We start from the raw sequence: 19,237 nt of genomic DNA on the forward strand, positions 1-19,237 counted from the left end.
CACAAAAACCGCAAGAAATTTCGCCAAGTACCTATATCTCCAAGAGTCCACTTTAATCTTATCATACAATTTTATACAGTAAATAAACAAGCTTGGTTGAATGGCTAAATTTTGTGATTCTTTTTCTACAAAAACAACATGCCTATTTTCCGGATACGCCGGCACTCAGATAGAGAAAGAGAAGGACTTTCTAGAACCGTAATTCGGGGTAAAATAGATCTCTGGGTATTAGAAAAAGCTTACTTCAATTAGTTTTCTTGCAAATATCGTTTAGTAGGGGGATTAGGGGCATAATGGACACCCGGGGCGAAATGGACACCCCTGCTATTTCCGAAACCATTGACTTTTATGTAAAACTTTTAATGCATAAGTGTAAAGGAACAAGTCATGGTTCTATTTTTCAAAAGTACCATTTATATTGCTCCAAAATAACCAAAATATCATTGAAATTGAAATATGTTTTTCATATGGTGAAATTCTTATAATTTAGAAGCAGCATCAAATAAGGTATTACGAGTGTTGGATTGTGTCCACCATAAAAACAAATGAATTGTTACCTTATCTACATGTATACGAAAATTTAGCAATGGATAAAGTATTTTATTTTTGATCATAATTTACTTAAAATAGCAATTTTATTGTTGTAGTCGATTCGGGGCGAAATGAACACTGGCAATTACGAATGGATGTACGCGCATTGCATACTGTTAGGCGTTTTAGAGAGTTTGGAAAAAATCAATCCGATTATTTTAGCCTAAATTACTTAACTGGTCGATGTAACCAAAGAATTAGCATAACATATGCAGGGGTGTCCATTATACCCCGATGCGTGTCCATTTCACCCCTGCCAGCCCTGAAAAACACACGGTTTACAATTCATTATTTCTTCACAATAAAGACATTCTACCTGCTGTAAATGATTGAAAGGCGTAGGAAACAAGTTAAAGCTGTAACAAGTTAAAGCTGTGTGTCCATTATGCCCCTAATCCCCCTATCTGATTCTAACAGTACATTGCAAGATAGGAATCTATGTGGAAAAGGAAAGTGTGCTTTTTCTAACAGATCGATGTCTGATTAATTTAGACCTGGACATCAATTTGACCTCGATTTCCGGAACCATATGCTGTAGTGTAGTAAAAAGACATTCGCTAATGTTCACTTTTATTAACCCTCGAGCGATCGCGCTGTTGTATTTTGTACAACACGTTGAAAAAATCTCGCTTTTTGTACTCAGCATTAGTGTGGTGCTGACGCAGGTAGTCGACCGCGCGAGTTACGGAAGGTTAAATACATTTAAACATCATGTTAAGAGCAAAAAAAAACTGGGACTTTTTTATGCATTCCTCCAGGGACACCTTTACAAATTCCTCCAGATATTTATTCAGAAACTACTCCAAGAATTTCTTCTTAGTGAATTCTTCCATCTCCGTCTTGCGGAATGCCGATAGTGATTGTTTCAGGGCATGTTCCAAGAAATGCTTCCGGAATTCTGCAAGGATGCATCGATGAATTCCTCCAGAAATATTCTTAAAGCTTCCTTTAATGATTCAATCACGAATTCCTACACAGAGTATTCCTTCTTTATCTTTTTCAGGAGCAACTTCAGGTATTATTTTCAAAAATCATACAAGTATTCTCCTCGAACTCTTCTTAGAATGTCTTCAGGAATTCCTCCTGGAATTATTTCAAAAACTCTATCAGGAATTTATCCAGGATTTCCTTCAGGAACTGTTTCGGCATTTGATTAGGAATTCCTCTTGGGATTGCTTTCGGGATACCTCCTGGGGTTTCTTCAGGAATTCCTCCAGAGATTCCATAACGAACTGCTATAGGGATGCCTACAGTAGCTCCGTCACAAACTCTTCTCAGGATTCCTTCAGGATTTCTCCAAGAATTCCTTCTGTGATTTCTTCAGTTCGTCCTCCTGGGAATTCTTCAGAAATTTCTCTTGTGATTCCCTCATTAATTTTTCGTGAGATTCCTCCAGAAATTCCTCCAGAGATTCCTCCAAGAATTCTAGGAATTCCTGCGCAAATTTGAGAATTCTTCCAGGAACTCTTATGTGAATTCTTACAGGGATTCTTCGAAAAATTTCTCCAGGAATTCCAAAAGAGATTCCTCCAGAACTTCTTATAGAAATTCCTTCAAGAATTCCTACAGGCATTTCTCCAAAAAATATCTTCAAGGGTGCCTTAAATAATTTCTCCAGGGATTCCACTTGAAATTGCTCTAGTGAATCTTCAAGAATTTCCTCCAGGGATTTCTCTACAAATTCCTCCACGAATTGCCCCAGTCAAATCTTTGAGGGATTCTCCAGGAAATCCTTCAGACATTGCGCAGAAGATTCCTCCAGGAATACTTCCTGGTATGCCTCCAGAAGTTCCTCCAAGAATTTCTTCAGAGATTTCTATTGGGATTTCTATATGGATTCCTATCTAGGGATTTCTCTAGGCTTGTTTTAATGCATTCCATAAGGAATGTGGTGATTCCCCCAAAAATATCTCCGAGGTATCATCGAGGAATTACCCCAGAAATCCCTCCAGGAATTGATCAAGGAATTCTTCCAGGAATTCCTCCAGAAATTTCCACAACAATTTCTCCAGGAATTTCTCCAGGGATTCCTTCAGAAATTTCCCCAGGCATTCGTCCCGGAATTTATCCAGAAACCAACCCAAGAATTCCTCCAGGGAACTGGATTTCCAAGATCTCCTCCAGAGATTCTTCCAGGAATTCCATCAGGAATTCCTTCGGAATTTCATCCAAATATTCCTCTAGATATTGCTACCGGCATGCCTCGAGAAGTTTCTCAAAGAGTTCCTCTAGGGGTCCCCCCAGGAATTCCACAAGGGATTTCTCTAGGCATTTCTCCAGGATTTCATCCTGGAATTTCTCCAGGAATTACCCCAGGAATTTCTTCAGGAATTTCTCGAGGGATGTCTACAGGAATTGTTTAAGGGATTCCTCTAGGAGTTTCTTCCAGGATAGCTCCCAAAATTCCTCCAGGAATTTCTCCAGCAATTCCTACAGAAGTTTTCTAATATTACCTCTAATGATTTATTCTGGAATTCACCCAGGGTCTTCATTCAAATTTCTCAAGGGATTCCGCCAGGAATTTGTCCTGAAGTTCCTCCAGGATATCGTTCAGAAATCTCTCCAGAAATATCTCAAAGGATTCCTCCAGAAATTTACTCCAGAAACTCAACGAAAGATTAATTCAGAAATTTCTCCAGGGATTCCTCCCGGAAATTATCAAGGGAATCTTCCTGGAACTTCTCCAAGAATTCATCCAGGGATTCCTTCGGGAATTCTTCCAGGAATTTCTTTAGTAATTTCCAAAAAATCCTCCAGGTATACTTTCATAAAGTTCTCAGGGATTCCTCCAGAAATTCGCCCGCGAATTCTTCCTCGGATCCCTCCAAGGATTCTTTCAGAGATTGCTCCATTTGCCTCTAAGGATTTCTCCAGGAATTCATCCAGAAAGTCCTCTAGGAATTCCTTCAGAAATTTCTCTAGGGATTCTTCCCAGATTTCCTTAAGAGATTCCTCCAAGAATTCATCCAGGATTTTCTCCAGGGATTCCTCCAGGAAATCCCACAGGTAGTCCTTCCAAAATTCTTCCAGGGATTCCTCCAAGAATTCCTATATGGATTTCTCCACGGTTTCCTCCTTAAGTTCCTCCAGGCATTCCTGCGGGAATTCCTCCAGTAATTCCTTCAAGAGTCCCTTCAGTGATTTATCCAGAAATTTCTCCTTGGTTTCATCCGAGAATATCTCTTGAGATTTCTCCAAGAATATTCTCAAGGATTTCTCCGGGAACTCTTCCACGGATTAATCCAGAAATTCCTCTCGGGATCTCGTCAAAAAAATTTCAGGGTTTCAATATAGACTATCCTTGCAAGAATTATGCTATGAATTTTAAAGAGAATCCTTGAGCACGTCTACCAGAAACTTAATAAAGGATTCTTCTCGATAGAAACTCACAACGTTGCGTAAAGTAGGTGCTACTAATGGCCATCTCCCTGGCAGCAGAAAAGTTAACTAATCTCAGGCTTCGTGTTTGGGGTTAGTTGTCTTCTTCTTAGTCAGCAACTACGTGGTTGAGGTGGCTGACTCACAAGCGCGGGGAAGAGAGGTTGGGTCGACAGGCTCCAGGACTGCCCAAGTACCACACTTGTCACAGAAAAGTCACGGCGGTGCAGGTTTTTGCTGCGCAGAAGTCACTGTGATTTGCTTTCAGCAAGTAAGTGTGTATTTGCTAGAAGTAAGTCAGCACAAAAAACCCTGCGCCGCCGTGACTCTTCTGTGACAAGTGTGTTCTTGGGTGTACTCCCTGTTGCCCCCTAGCAGATGGTATATTACCATTAAGCGTTCGCACACGTCTTCTGCAGCGCGACGATGCCAAGCCCGCGATCCTTCAGTAGACCGGCAAAAATGCGGGTGCTCCCAATGAAGCTGAGAGATCGGCAGTTCCACGTACCGTAATCCGGGGTCAAATTGATCACTTTAAAACAACTTTTGCGGATAACATCAGTGCCAATTCAAATATTGCTAAAAGAATTTCTGTAAAACCAGTACGCTGTGAATCTCCATGGAACCATGTGACAGAATTTTGTTCAACAAATTTGAACTTTAAGTTAAATAACTCCAAATATCAAAAAATTGGAAATGTAATAATGGGGCGAAATTGATCAGTACACAATTAAGCATCGGTCGGAAAGGAAAATTTTCTTCTCCGCTTAATTTTGCTCTCCTAAACCAGAATAAAGCGTTCAAAATCTTTAAACTAGTGAATTTAATACTTAAAATGCCAAATTAAATTTTAAAATTCCCCCTTAAACGCCTAAAGGTAGGCAATTTCATTTGAAATAAGTGATTTCTTTACACTAAATGACTATTTTATTATAAAATGAACTTTTTCATAACTATTTCATGTTCTAATTAGCTACATAACTTCCCAACCAAGGTTCCACAAAAATTTTAAAACACAGAATTTACGGGAAGTCCTATTATTAATCGATTGTTTAGTAGCGATGATTTCAACTAAATGTGAAACACATAGCAAATTCCTCGAAAAAATAAGGCAAAACTAACTTTCTACTAAAAATTTAAAAGTCTACACTCATCTCTAGACAGCTACGAACCAGATAACGTAAAAAGTTTAAGATCATAAAGACGCTTAAGGGTTCCTAGTATGGAATTACAATCTAGTACCCGAATGATCAATTTCACCCCGCTGATCAATTTGACCCCGGTTTACGGTACCGAGTTTCCAATCGCAAGTCCATTTTTTCCGCTGGGATCGTTGCCGTTGGTCTCGGTTCGTATTATTCTGTTGCTGATTTTCCGTTACAATGTTTTTACGGCTGGCTCGTAAGGCCGATCACCAACCCCCTACTTTCCGGAGGATTAATTTCAATCGAATCGTTTAGCGATGAAAATCGGCTGATACTTCGATGTCACTCAAGTCCAACGTAATGTTTCCACAAAGCAGCTTTATATTGTATCCTTTCACTTTTATCAATAAATCCTCGATACGAAGGCTATTATGTTTCAAAACAATAGTTAGTTTTTATCGAACGTTTCCTGTCGGCGCACCCTGAGCTATAAAATGTGATTACCACCGTCAGTAACCCCATCACCTATCTACTATTAAGCTGCGAACGACGATAGTCATAGTCACAGACACTATCCAGATGTTTCCACAGAGAAACAGCAACTTACTGTGTTGGTTGATTCCTTTCAAACCATACAAAACCATACCATCAACTACCATCGGATGAGAATATGTAGTTTCCTCCTCCTTTGGTCGTCGATAGGTAGGCAGAGGCCACAGGGATGATGTTGAGTGTTTTCGCCGTTCAAACGTAACGCAATTTGCCAACTCCATTAGAAGTATGGTGGGTCCGGCTAGAAAAATAAGGCTGCAATCAGCCTTCGTCATTCATCACTCCCACCACCATTGACTGACTGACTACCATCAACAGATGGACGAACGGGCATATGGGGACATGGGGTATGAAGCCGGGAATCATGATTTCACCATGCCGATAAAAAGTTTAGATAGTGAGATAGGGGGGAGTAGCTTATTTACTACAATTACCTGACAAACATTGTTTTGTTGAAAAATATTTTTGATTGATACTGATTCAAACAATAAAAAATCTACAAATAAATATTTTTAACAATGATGATGAAGTTCAAATGATTTAGGAGGGGTTCTGAAACCCGTCAAAATCCTATTTTGTTGACATTTATAAAGGATTTATCCCTCAATGATTTGAGGAGGTTCTTAAGACCTCCCTCAAACCAAAACTAGTTTTATGGTGGCTATTACAATCTTTCTTGTCATGATAGGGCTGCATATTGTTGGTTGAGTTTTATTAAAGAATTCTCTGAACTTAAGGGATTTGATGTTTTTCATAGTTTGAAGGTAACTCGTTCAGTTATTCGTGTCTTCAACGTCCAGGCGGGGCCTGGGAATTATTTTATTCCACACTCCCCTACCCCTAGTGAGGCACCGGGGTAAGGTACACAGACGATGCAAAGTCGTGTCCTTGAAATCCTTCTGTGCTGATCGGCATTTGATAGAGCACCGACGAACAACCTAACCAACCAATCAACCGTAAGGAGTGGAGCATGACTCGCAAGCTAACCAGATTCGATAGAGCCGGCGGATTTTCCCGCTCGATAGTGGAAAAGATATATTTATTAGCTTGATGGCTGATTTAGCATGAATGGTGCACTCTAAAATGGCTTTTACAATATGCTAGTAGACGTCGTGGTAGCAGCCAGCGTAGCTGTTTCATATCCTTGACATCCGGTTGGTTCTTGGCAAGGTGTAACCGGACGGATGTCGGTGTAGGTTGGTTCGATATGATCAGACAATGCATGGATATTACTTATGGTGAAGTGAAAAGGATTTCAAGTGAAAATTGCTTTCAGATTGAAAGTTACATTCTGCTGAGATGGTGATACATGTTACATATAACTGAAAGCATCGATTCACTGCAGCGGAATTGATCCAAGTATATCCAGCATGAGTTGGTTTGTCTCGGAAGTTTACTGGGGATTGACATATGTTCAGTTATGTAACCAGAAAAGGGCAGCTTTATCCAATGCCATTTCAAAACTGATCCATATCAATAGTACAAATTCGATGAAAAAATGAAACCAAATTCAATCGCAGGTCAATTCAAAACCAATCCATAGCCAATCCCAAACTAAGACAATCCAAGCTTAATACAAAGCCAAATTAAAGCCACTCCAAAACCAATCACAAGCTGATTCAGAGCTAATGAAACACAAATGAGCCAGCCTAAACTAGTACTAATCTAAATTAATTTATAACATTTATAACTAAAGCCTGTTCTAAGTCAAGTTACAAATCCAATGCTAGTTTGAAACCAGTCCAAAACCAATATAAAGCTAATCCAAATCCAATTCAAAGTAAATCCTAATCTAATCCAGTCCAAAGTCAATTTCATACTGAAGAAAAATTTAGTCTAACCCAAATCAAAGTCTCTCAAAATTGAAATTAAAATCCAACTCAAGGCAATTCAATACAATTACAAAGCCATTTATAATTTGAAGCCAAACAAAGCAATTAAAGCCACACACGAAGAAAATCATAGCCAATTTAAAGCTAATTCAAAGCCAATTCAAAGCTAAGTCAAATCCAAAGCCAGTTGATAGTTATTCTAATGCCAATTCAATGCCAAACCAAAACCAGAGCCAATCCAAAACAAATTAAAACCGAGCGAAAGCCAACTCAAAACCTGTTTAAAACCAATTCAAAGTCAATTTCAAACCAATCAAAATTTAAGTCAAGTACCAATTCTTTGCTTATACCAAGCAACATTTTGAATACCAATTAGTCTGGTAGAGGTTTTGAAAACCGTCAATAAACATAATTTTGGCTTTAGTGTGGACTTAATAACGTCTGCTAGTCTATTTGACTAAACATTGTTACTTGGGTTACAAATTCACTTAAAAACCATTCCAAAGAAAATCTAAGGCCAATCAAAAGCCAGTTAAAAGCAAATCCAAAGCCAATTCCAAACCAATAAAAACTCAAGTCGACCCTAAACCTTCTTCAAGCCAATCCAATGCCAATTCAAAGCCAACACAAAGCCTTATTATCACTGAGCTAATTCAAAGCTAATTTCAAATCAATCAAAATTCATGGCAAATCCAACTTAAAACTAATCAAATACCAATTCAAAACCAATCCAAAGTCAATTCAAAGCTAAGCTAAGGCTAATCCATTGTCAACTAGCCAATCTAAATCCATATCTAATTGAAAGTCAATTCCATTTAAAGTCAAACAAGTGCAAATCCAAAGATCATCATATGCTAATCAAATCTAAACCTCAATCAGTCCAAAGTCAATCTAAAACTATAACAAAACTACTCAAAAGCCAATCCATAACCAATTCAAAGCGAATCCAAAGCCAGTTTCAAGCTTTCAAAAATGTACTTTGACTCTGGTCAACTCAAAAAACAATTAAATGCTAATACGAAGCCAACCAAAAACTAGTCCACAGCCAATCCAAACCCAATTAGAACCATTTTAAAACCAACGCAAAGCCTATCCGAAGACAAACCAAAGTCAATTTGAAGCGAAAATCTTAGGATTGTAACTAATCTCTCCAAAGCTTAATCAACCCTAGCTACGTCTCCGTTTGAAATCGATCATCCCCACGAAGCCGAAGACAGTGCAGTGCAAGGAGGATAGGTACGTGCTGCAATTGTGCAAGTTCGTGTAAATTGCCATTGCATTGGTGATGTCGGTAGAGCTGCATCAGTCCGTGCACGCTATACCCCAGCCAGTTAACCTTCCGCTAGGGGTGCATTCAGAATGCAGTCAGTAGTACTTGACCTTAACTTTGATTCCCTTCGGAGAGTGAGCCATTCGTTCCCTTCACTTGGCAAATGGTTGGCTGAAAGCACAGACAGACATAAATTGCTTTGGAAGTGGATTTAAAGAGCATAGTACAATCGGATCACGCTTTCGTCCAATGTCGGCATTTGTCGGAATTCATCGATGACCCAAAAGGATACATAGAATGTGATAGTATGCAAACAAATGCAGTGCAGCAGATGCAATTAAAGCGTAAATCCTATTAGCAATCAACATCGGATGCCATCGCAAACAAAACGCTCGGGATGGTGCAATACTGTTTCGTCATCTAATGCGATTAGATTGAGCTTCTTTCCTTCGTATCCGGCACGGTGGAAATTTTATAATGGCTACACTGATTGTAATTTCCGAAATTTCATTTACCCATTAATGTGTTTTTACATTGTAGAACCAAACTTTTATTGAATTCTTCTTTTTGCCTTCCTCGTACACTAAGTGTACTATGTATTGCGACATTTGCACCCATTTAGACTCGGCCCGAATTCATTATTATCACAGTTGAATTTCGCACACGACTTCGCAGCGGCTCACGTTCACAACTTTGCTCGAGTTCGTGAGAGGGTCATCGGCTGCACAACCGGTAAACAAATTAAGTTTGAATGGTGCGAAATATCGCTTGGAAATAAAAATAAAGTGGGTTTTCAAATTATCACAGTAGTCTAAAAATTAACGAGAAACCCAATATGTTCACTCAAGAAACGATTTTTCAAAAATCATTATCAACGATTTTTCGCCAAAAGGCTTCGGAAGATCAAGTCGCATATATCAATCAACTCAGGTCGACGAATTGAGATGATGTCTGTATGTGTGTATGTATGTATGTGTGTATGTATGTATGTCTGTGCACAAAATAAGTACACTCACTTTTAAGTCACTTCCCATTGGCCGATTTTTCGGATTACAGCTCGAATCAAACCGGAATTGTTTCCTATTGAAAATGGTCGAGGCGTTCCGAACTGCCCGTATATAAAACTGAACCAAGCCCCATCATGCGACACATCAAACTGCGGCGATTTTTGTAACCTTTAGCATGGTTGAAGAATTTTGTGTGGAAATCAAAGCTTGAGACTAGAAATTCCACGATTTTGACCCAAAATTCAAGATGGCGGCCTAATATTCAAGATGGCGGCTATTTAGTTTTAGGCTCTTGAACCATGCAATATGGCTATATTTGGCATAGTGAATATTCCGGGAGTTCAAAAATGGCGACCAAAATATCCAAGATGGCGGTCCAAAATCCAAGATGGTGACTCCAAATTTAATATGGCGTCTGTTTAATGGAATTTTTGGTCCTAAAACCATGCAATATGGGTTTATTTGGTATGGGGAAGATGTCTGGAGCCTATAAACGACGACCAAAATATCCAAGATGGCAGTCTAAAATGCAAGATGACGACTCCAAATTCAGTAGGGCGATTGCTAATGGAGTTTTAGCCCAAGTAACATATTTGTCACTGAAGAGCAGGGATACCATATATACAGATTTATTGTTTTTTAGCTCCCGTACATACAGATTTCATTTGAAATGAAATACAGATTTTTGGGCGGGAGGAGCTAATTTATTTCTGTATGGGATACAGATTTTTCGCCAAAATTTTGTATAGGATACAGATTGTTGAAAAGAGTGATACAGATTTCTCAAAAAATCATCTGGCTTCCCTGCAGAAGAGTCACGGCAGCGCAAGTTTTTGTTGACCAGGAGGCACTGTGACTTACTTCTAGCGGTTCCGGGTCATTTGGCCGAACGCCATTTGGCCGAATGCCGTTTGGCCGAAAAATAAATGATGAACTGAAGTGACCATGTCACTGTTTCCCGCATCAATATAACTAGAAAGAAAAGCCTATGATTCAAAGAAGGAAAAATCTTAGATAAAATATTGGCAGCTCAAGTGCAAACTAATCTCTGAATGTCAAAACTAGAAAGAATAGCCTATGATTAAAAGAAGGAAATACTTATGATCAATATATTGGCAGTTAGCATGTCAAGAACTTTTTCTAAATTCGTTTGGTTATAATTCGGCCAAACGGCTTTCGGCCAAACGACCCATTCGGCCAGATGGCATTCGGCCAAATGGCGTTCGGCCAAACGGCATTCGGCCAAACGGCATTCGGCCAAATGGCCGGACACCACTTCTAGCAAGTGAGTAATTATTTATTAGAACTAAGTCTCAGTGACTTCTGCGCAATAAAATCCTACGCTGCCGTGACTCTTCTGTGACAAGTGTGTTACTTGGGATACTCTAAACCATGTTATATGAGTATTATTTAGTATGGGGAAGAAGTCTGGAAAAATGACGACCAAAAATCCAAGATGGCAGTCCAAAATCCTAGATGTTCAATGGAGTTTTAGTCCCTAAAATCATGAAATCTGGAACCTCTTTTTATGCACATGGGTGGGACTGCATAAATTAAAAAAAGCATAGCATAGCATAGCATAGCATGAATACTTGCACAAATCTTGGATGGAGTTGCAAAGTTGAATATTTCCATTGACATTGCTGATGTCGCTATTATCTACAATGTCATAGATTCACTCAGCTCCACACACCTGGCCAAGTCCTTGCAAGCATTTATAAATCCCTTCATCAACTTAGAAAGAGCCCAGAACTGAAGCGTCTTCCAATAGATGAAAGGATGTTGAAAATAGCGAATTTTCAACTTATATGCAGTTATAAAGTAAATATACTGAAATAGAAGTATTTATAAATAAATAATATTGGAAAGATCTCACCAATTGTTGTGGGGTTTTTGTGGTTCATTGCCAATCATCTAATTGTCTTGATTAATGTTCTTCTCTGTAAAGAACAACACAATACTCAGCAAAGAACAACACAATGAGTGATGCATGCACAACCAAGAACAACACAATACTAAACACTTAACACCCGCGCATCTATTGTTTTGATGTTCACTCGAGACAATAGCGAACGCGATCGATTATGCTGCCATACTCACCCCTTACAGGAGCGATGCATGCACAGCAAAGAACAACACAATACTCTGGGACTGCATAAATTAAAAATGTGCATAAATTAAAAAAAGGCATAAAAAGAGGGAAATTTATGCATAAATTAAGTTTGGGCTTTAATTAGAGAATCTAGTTCGCGAGAACAGGTCTTGCCCCTGGGAAGTTGAGGTGGGGCTATGGGGGTTTCCAGAAAGTTCCCAGAGAGTCCAAAAAGGGGGTTCCAAGGAGCTTCAGGGACGTTTTAAGGGGTTGTTTTTGGGGACTTGAGGAGCCTTTTAAGGGTGTTCTGTCAAGATTTTTCGGTGTTTTCATGGGATTATGGGGAATTCGCGGGTATCTCAATAGTATTAAGTGGGTTTCAGGGGCGTTTCAAGGGGCTTTAGGGGCAATTCAAGGGATCTCAGGAGCCTTTAGAGGGCGTTGCAAAAGGTTTGAGGGGCGTTTTAAGGTATTCCAGAGTCTGCTCTAAAACTTCCTGAAATGCCTCAAAAATCCCCCTTAACCCCCCGAGGACCCCATGTAACGCACCTGAGAGTCTTCTAAACCCCAGAGAACTCCTCCATAACGCTTCCGTAACGCCTCTGAATCCCCCGAAAATGCTCTGAAACGTCTTGAAATACCTCCAAAATCCCCGTGAACCCCCTCGGATTCCATGTAACGCACCTGAGAAGCTCCGAACCCCTTGAAAACTCCTCCGTAACGCTTCCGTAACACCTCTGAATCCCACCAAAGAGGCTTTGAAAAGACCTGAAAAGCCTCCAAAATCCCCCTCAAACCCCCACGGACCCTATGTAACGCACCTGAGAGGCTCCAAACCCCCGAAAACTCCTCCGTAACGCCTCTTAATTCCGCAGAAAATGCTCTTAGACGTCCTGAAATGCCTTCAAAATCCCCCTTAAGCCCCCTCGGACCCCATGTAACGCACCTGAGAGGCTCCGAATCCCACGAAAACTTCTCGTAACGCTTAAGTAACGCCTCTGCATCCCGCCGAAAATGCTCTGACACGTTTTGAATTGCCTCCAAAATCCCCCTTAAAACCCCTCGGACCCCATATAACGCACTTGAGAAGCTTCGAACACTCCGAAAACTCCTCCGTAACGCTTCCGTAACGCCTCTGAATCACGCCGAAAATGGTCTGAAACATCCTGAAATGCCTCAAAAAATCCTCCTAAACCAAAACCCCTAAAAACGCCTCCGTAACGCCTCTGAAACCAGCCTAAAATGCTCTGAGACTTCCTGAAATGACTCCGAAACCCCCTTTAGACCCACTCGGACCCCATGTAACGCACATGAGACCTTCGGAAACACCCAAAAATGAACCTGTAACCTTCCTTTGCTCTCCTCTGTAAACACCTCTTGGCCGCCGTTGCAATAGTTCGCGTCATTATTTAATATTCTTATGAACAATATTGGTTCTGAGTAGCTTTCCCTCTTTTTATGCAGGGCATAAAAGAAGGTGCATAAATTAAAACTGCATAAAAATAACATGCATAAAAAGAGGTTTTAGTGTATTTGCTATTAGGAAGATGTCTGGTGTCTAAAAATGGCGGTATATAATCCGTGACAGCTGCTTCAAATTCAAGATGGCGTCTTTTTAATAAAGAGTATATTTGGTATAGGAAAGATGTCCGGACTCCGGAGTAGAAAAATGACGACCAGAATATCCAATATGGCAATCTAAAATCCAAGATGGCGACACTAAATTGAACATGTTTGGCTGTTTAATTGTGTTTAAGGCTCTAAAATCATTCAATATGGTTATATATGGGGCTTTAGGACATTTCCGCGAATTCCATTACCCCGAATAATTTATCAGCAAGCCTTTCTGGAGACCCGCTCTGGGTAACTAACGATGCTCGAAGTGGTTGACCATATTTTCAACAAAGATTTTCCATCTTTGCGCATATGTTGTTTTTTCTAGCCATACTACTGAGGAACTTTTTGGAATACCAATTGCTAATATGATCATCACATGTGCATCCTTCTTTCAAACATAAGCTATTTTTTTTAGTTATTATTTCAAGGAATTTGTTAGCGTTTCAACTGGTAATACATTTATCAGAGATTTTTCCTTTTTTTAATCATAGGCTATTTTTTCAAGATGTACTGTCATATAGAATAGTGACATGACCACTAGTTCATTATTCTTATTATTCATTATTATTCTTCCTTCATATGATCTAAAACCAATAGTTCATTTATGATATTTTCCTTTCGGCTGTTCTTTTAATCATATTGGTCGAACATTTTTACAAAGCGTTCGAGGATTTAAATATATTTTCTTCTAAGTGTTTCGGTTCTCTAAGAGGCACAATATAATTTTATCAACCAAGCTAGTTCATTCCGGGACTAACGGCATGCCTTTCCGTCATTTAAGCAAATAGACAATTCATTATAGACAAAACAATATTCGGGGTAATGGGTCAATCGGGGAAATGGAATTCGGGGAAATTGGTCATTCGGGGTAATGGAATTCGGGGTAATGTCATTCGGGGTAACGGAATTCGGGGAAATGTCATAGAGTCCAACGGCTCAAAATTCAAGATTAAACATCAAAAGCCAGCCCAAGTAACAATGAATGCTGAACAGTGAGAGTATTGGCTGAACAATAGCTGGTTAATGGTGTCAAAGGCTGAACACAACGACTGCTGAATATTAGTCTGAAGCATGGCTTGTTCAACCTCTTTAATCAGCAATATTTAGACGGCTGAATATCAAGTTGAATAGAATATTATACATCTGGGTAATCAGCTTTAAAACATACACCAACATGCAGAATTAATCATCTGTTGTTCGGCCTTTAATCAAATATTTTTTGACAGCTGACCAAAGCATGATTTTAGTGAAGTCCGCATCGCTTCTTCAGCCTCAATACAGACTTCCCAGTTTTCCCTCAGATCAATTTATTCATTCCTTAACATCTCTTCTAGACATAGACGCAGCTAATGATAAAAATAGGCTCAGGAAAGTAATTTAATTTTATTTTTACTCAATTATTAAATCATGTACTGATTTATCGACCGTATTCTATAATTAACTTGATGATTTTGTGGCTATATCGGTCTCTTTCTACTCATAAGTATAAGGGAGTAGAGATCAAAGTGGATAATGAAATGATAGATATGATAGAATTCGCTAGGTAGCGAACAACTGTGAAAATTTTATAGAAGGTGAAATTAGGCAAGTAGGCCATGTATTGAACGAATACATCGAATGCGTGTTCTATCCAATAAGATCGAAAAAGCTAATAGGAAGAACACGCCGCGATATAGGCATACTCCTATGAACGGAGTGCGAATTCCGAAAAAGCTACCGATCGATAGAATTTGTGATGAAAACAGAACAATACATAGGCAGTCGGGTGCCTGATTCATCTGCCAGTCTTGGTAAGGTGGTATGAACTACCAATCAAGCCGATCTGTTTAAAAGCACAGGTCGCACGGCAGAAGTTTCACGCATTCGATGTATTCGTTCAATACATGGCCAACTTGCCTAATTTCACCTTCTATAAAATTTTCACACTTGTTCGCTATCTAGCGAATTCTATCATATCTATCATTTCATTATCCACTTTGATCTCTACTCCCTTATACTTATGAGTAGAAAGAGACCGATATAGCCACAAAATCATCAAGTCAATTATTAAATGTAATTGATTACTGATTAAGCGCATATTGAGCGCTAAAGCAGCCTTGCAATGAACCTCAAATAAGCTAAAGGTTGAATAAAATCACCAAAATTAGATGTTTAGGAGCTGAATAAAGGATTGTACCTCTTGTGCTCAGCTTTTGTTCAAATGAAGGCTGATTTAAAATAGTTGAAGAAACGTTTGTACAGCATCAAATTGTTACCTGGGCAGATAAATAATATGATTTCTGGTGCCATGCAATAGAATTTTGTTTAACGTATGAAAGTGCGAATAATTATAAACATGTCACTTGAGTTTTGCTGAAATGAGTTATTGCGCACGAGAAAGACACCATCACCGCTAGGTGGATTAATAAGAGTTTTTCATATAAAACGTGCGCCACAGCACTTGTTTCTTCTTGGAAATTTTGGTGGATTTTTTGAGTATTTTTCGAAAGGTAGTCTTAAGCTTGTAGCTACGAAGCGTGTCTTAGGTGAAAAAGATGTAAATGGTAAATGGTCACCTACACCCATCTGGCCTCCTCAAATCTGCATTTGGACCTCTCAAATTAAATTCTTCTTGGAATTTGTTTTGGAAATATATTTTTTCCTGTTCAAAAAGATCCTTGAAAATCACAGAAACTTTGTAATAATTCTAAACATTTATTTCAACTCAACTACTGCAAAGACGGTTGAAAATATATCTTTTCTTCAAACGTTTCTAAGTACCTATGTAGTTCTAAAATACTCGAAAAGATTCGTAGCAGTTCTAAAACTAAATTCTAGAACATCTTCTTTGAAGCAAAAAATCGTGATCTTATTAAGATTGAATCTACAAACCAGGGCTTCTCCGTGTGCTGCACACCAGCAGCTACAGAATGTACTTCATTTCGTCACAATCACACATGGCACCCGAGTTCATTGAAAGTTGCACTGGAATCTTCATGTCAGCTGGCTGCCCTTGTCCTTGCACTACGTCGTCGTTGTGATAACATTGCATCCTCTCCCACTCACCCTTTTGACTAACAGAAGAACGTGCCTCGTGGTACTTTGTAGCCAGTCGAAGATAGGTACCTGTCTCGTTTTGTGATAAAATGTGATGACATTGAATCGATTCGGTTTCCTGCCCTCCTTCGCGTTTATTGTGATGACCTAATTTTTTGTGTCTTCGCTATCTGATTGTCTTTCATCGACGTTGCTCTATCATTTTGAACGACACAGTTACTTTCAGAGTTAAACGTACAGCAGTTTTATTTTGTTTACAAGTTTTTGTTTAGGTATTATCTTCCCATTTTCACAAAATAAACTAAAGAGCCTGACAGCTATAGAAAAAGATGGAACTTTTTCATGAAAAAAATGTTGTACGTTCAATTATATGAATGACTGTATATTTTCTTGTTTGTTCTTCATTTTTTTCCTCGGTTTCCAATTCTTTCAGGTCCCCTTTCGCCATTAAGGTTCTTCCAACCCTAGAAGAAGCCAATCACCTCCCTACCCTCATCCGAAAAGTTCAGTTCACAAACAATCGAAAATAATAGAACTGCCATTGGGTAGCGAAATCGATTCGCCCCCCTTTCCGTTTTCCTACCAGTGAAATTTGATACCCCGGGAAAGTCGGAATGATGAATTGAATTTTAATTGAACTACTCCCTCCGGGGCTCTTGCTCGGAAAGTGAAGCGATTAGCCGAGCACAGTGTAGTGTGTTTTTCTATTTATTTCCATTCCGGATGGCTGAGTAGTGGGAAGATATCAGATGAACAAAGTTTACATTGATGTGACGTTCTGCACAGTTGGTCTCGTTGGTGCTGTTATTGCATAGTTTTAGTATTTTATTTTTCTATCGCTGTGAGTCTGATATCAAGTGGCAGCAATTTCGCTACAAAAGTATAGCATTACCACGCGAGCCAACATTATAACAATCGAAGGAAGAGGGAGAAACGTCGGAGGAAATTCCTGACATCGATTTGGTGAGAGAAGACTCAACGTGACGCGATCTGATAACAGGTTTTGTTTTCGTTTTGCTGGTTTCTGTTCTGTTTGGTTTGGTCCACTTGGTTATCAGTGGATGATATTCACTCACTTTTACTACTAATGTGCACACAGCGATTTACGGTTTCTTAGGGTTGGAGAATTTGACTTGATTTTAGCTTGATTTTATTTTAGCTTAGGAGGATCATCAATAAAAAAAAATATTTTTATATTATTATCTCAATTCACAGTCCATAACAAGCAGGCACACAAACAAAAGCGTCATTGGCTTCAAATGTCAAGACATGAAGTGATAGTCAGGAACCCTGGTGGTCTTTTCAGCTTCTAGAAGAAAGATTGAGCTCATTTCTGGCAATGAAAACTGACTCTCAACAGCGTCTGATCCCCATGTTAGGGGCGGCTGATTAGCGTCCGAGTGCCAGGGAAGGACTCTAAGCTCAACTGTGCACTATGGTCCTCCGGAAAGTAGGGGGTTGGTGTCAGGCCCTACGAGCCAGCAGTAAAAAGCATTGTAACGAAAAATCAGCAACAGAATAACACGAGCCAAGACCAACGGCAACGACCCCAGCAAACAAAAAGGACTTGCGATTGGAAACTCGGTGCGTGGAACTGTCGATCTCTCAACTTCATTGGGAGCTCCCGCATACTCGCCGATCTACTGAAGGACCGCGGGTTCGGCATCGTAGCGCTGCAGAAGGTGTGTTGGACAGGATCCACGGTGCGAACGTTTAGAGGTAATCATACAATCTACCAGAGTTGCGGCAACACAAGTGAGCTGGGAACAGCTTTTATCGTGATGGGCGAAATGCAGAGGCGCGTGATCGATTGGTGGCCGATCGACGAAAGAATGTGCAGGTTGAGGATTAAAGGGTCGATTCTTCTACTTCAGCATAATAAACGTGCACAGCCCACACTCCGGAAGCACTGATGATGACAAGGACGCATATTACGTGTAGTTCGAAAGCGAGTATGATCGCTGCCCAAGCCACGACGTCAAGATCATCATAGGAGATTTAAACGCTCAGGTAGGCCAGGAGGAGGAATTCAGACCGACGATTGGTAAGTTCAGTGCCCACCAGCAGATGAACTAAAACGACCTACGACATTGATTTCGCAGCCTCCAAAAATATGGCCATACGTAGCACCTTTTCCAACACAGCATCCCTTATCGTTACACCTGGAGATCACCAAAGCAGACGGAATCTCAAATCCACGTTCTGATTGACGGACGGCACTTCTCCGATATTTATCGACGTCAGGACCTATCGTGACGACAACATCGACTCCGACCACTATCTGGTGATGGTCAAACTGTGCCCAAAGCTTTCCGTCATCAACAATGTACGGTACCGGCGACCGCCACGGTACAGCGTAGAGCGACTGAAACAACCGGATGTCGCCTCAGCCGAGAGCACCATCGGGTACATGGAACGGAATCGACGGAACGAATCGTTCGACGAAGAGTGCGGAACGGTTTTGGAGGAGAAGAGCGCAGCGAGGGCGGTAATGCTGCAGCAAGGCACTCGACAGAACGTGGAACGTTACAATCGGAAACAGCAGACCTGCCTCTTTCGGGAAAAAAAGCGCCGCCTGGAAGAAGCGGAGTGCGAGGAAATGGAACTTCTGTGCCGTTTCCAAGAAGCACGGAAGTTCTATCAGAAGGTCAACGCATCCCCACAACGGTTTCGTACCGCGAGCCGAAATATGCAGGGATAAGGACGGGGCCTCTTGA

The 19,237-nt window shown here is 40.1% G+C and overlaps 1 protein-coding gene across 10 annotated transcripts in view; it reads left to right on the plus strand.

The window, feature by feature from the left end:
* Window positions 1-19,237, plus strand: part of LOC109406423 (calcium-binding protein E63-1) — a 389,205-nt gene that overhangs the window by 63,181 nt on the left and 306,787 nt on the right. For 3 of the 10 annotated variants that reach the window (XM_062853673.1, XM_062853672.1, XM_062853671.1), the window contains exon 4: window positions 1-16,946. This exon is cut by the window's left edge and continues 16,857 nt beyond it. The exons of 5 other annotated variants lie outside the window; for them this stretch is intronic. In XM_062853673.1, coding sequence (XP_062709657.1) covers window positions 2,462-3,601 — 1,140 coding nt within the window. In that variant the 5' untranslated portion in view covers window positions 1-2,461 and the 3' untranslated portion in view covers window positions 3,602-16,946. 2 more of the 10 variants (XM_062853676.1, XM_062853677.1) reach the window with 2 other exon arrangements.

Source organism: Aedes albopictus, chromosome 2 (genome assembly GCF_035046485.1).
Source record: "Aedes albopictus strain Foshan chromosome 2, AalbF5, whole genome shotgun sequence".
Lineage (NCBI taxonomy): Eukaryota > Metazoa > Arthropoda > Insecta > Diptera > Culicidae > Aedes > Aedes albopictus.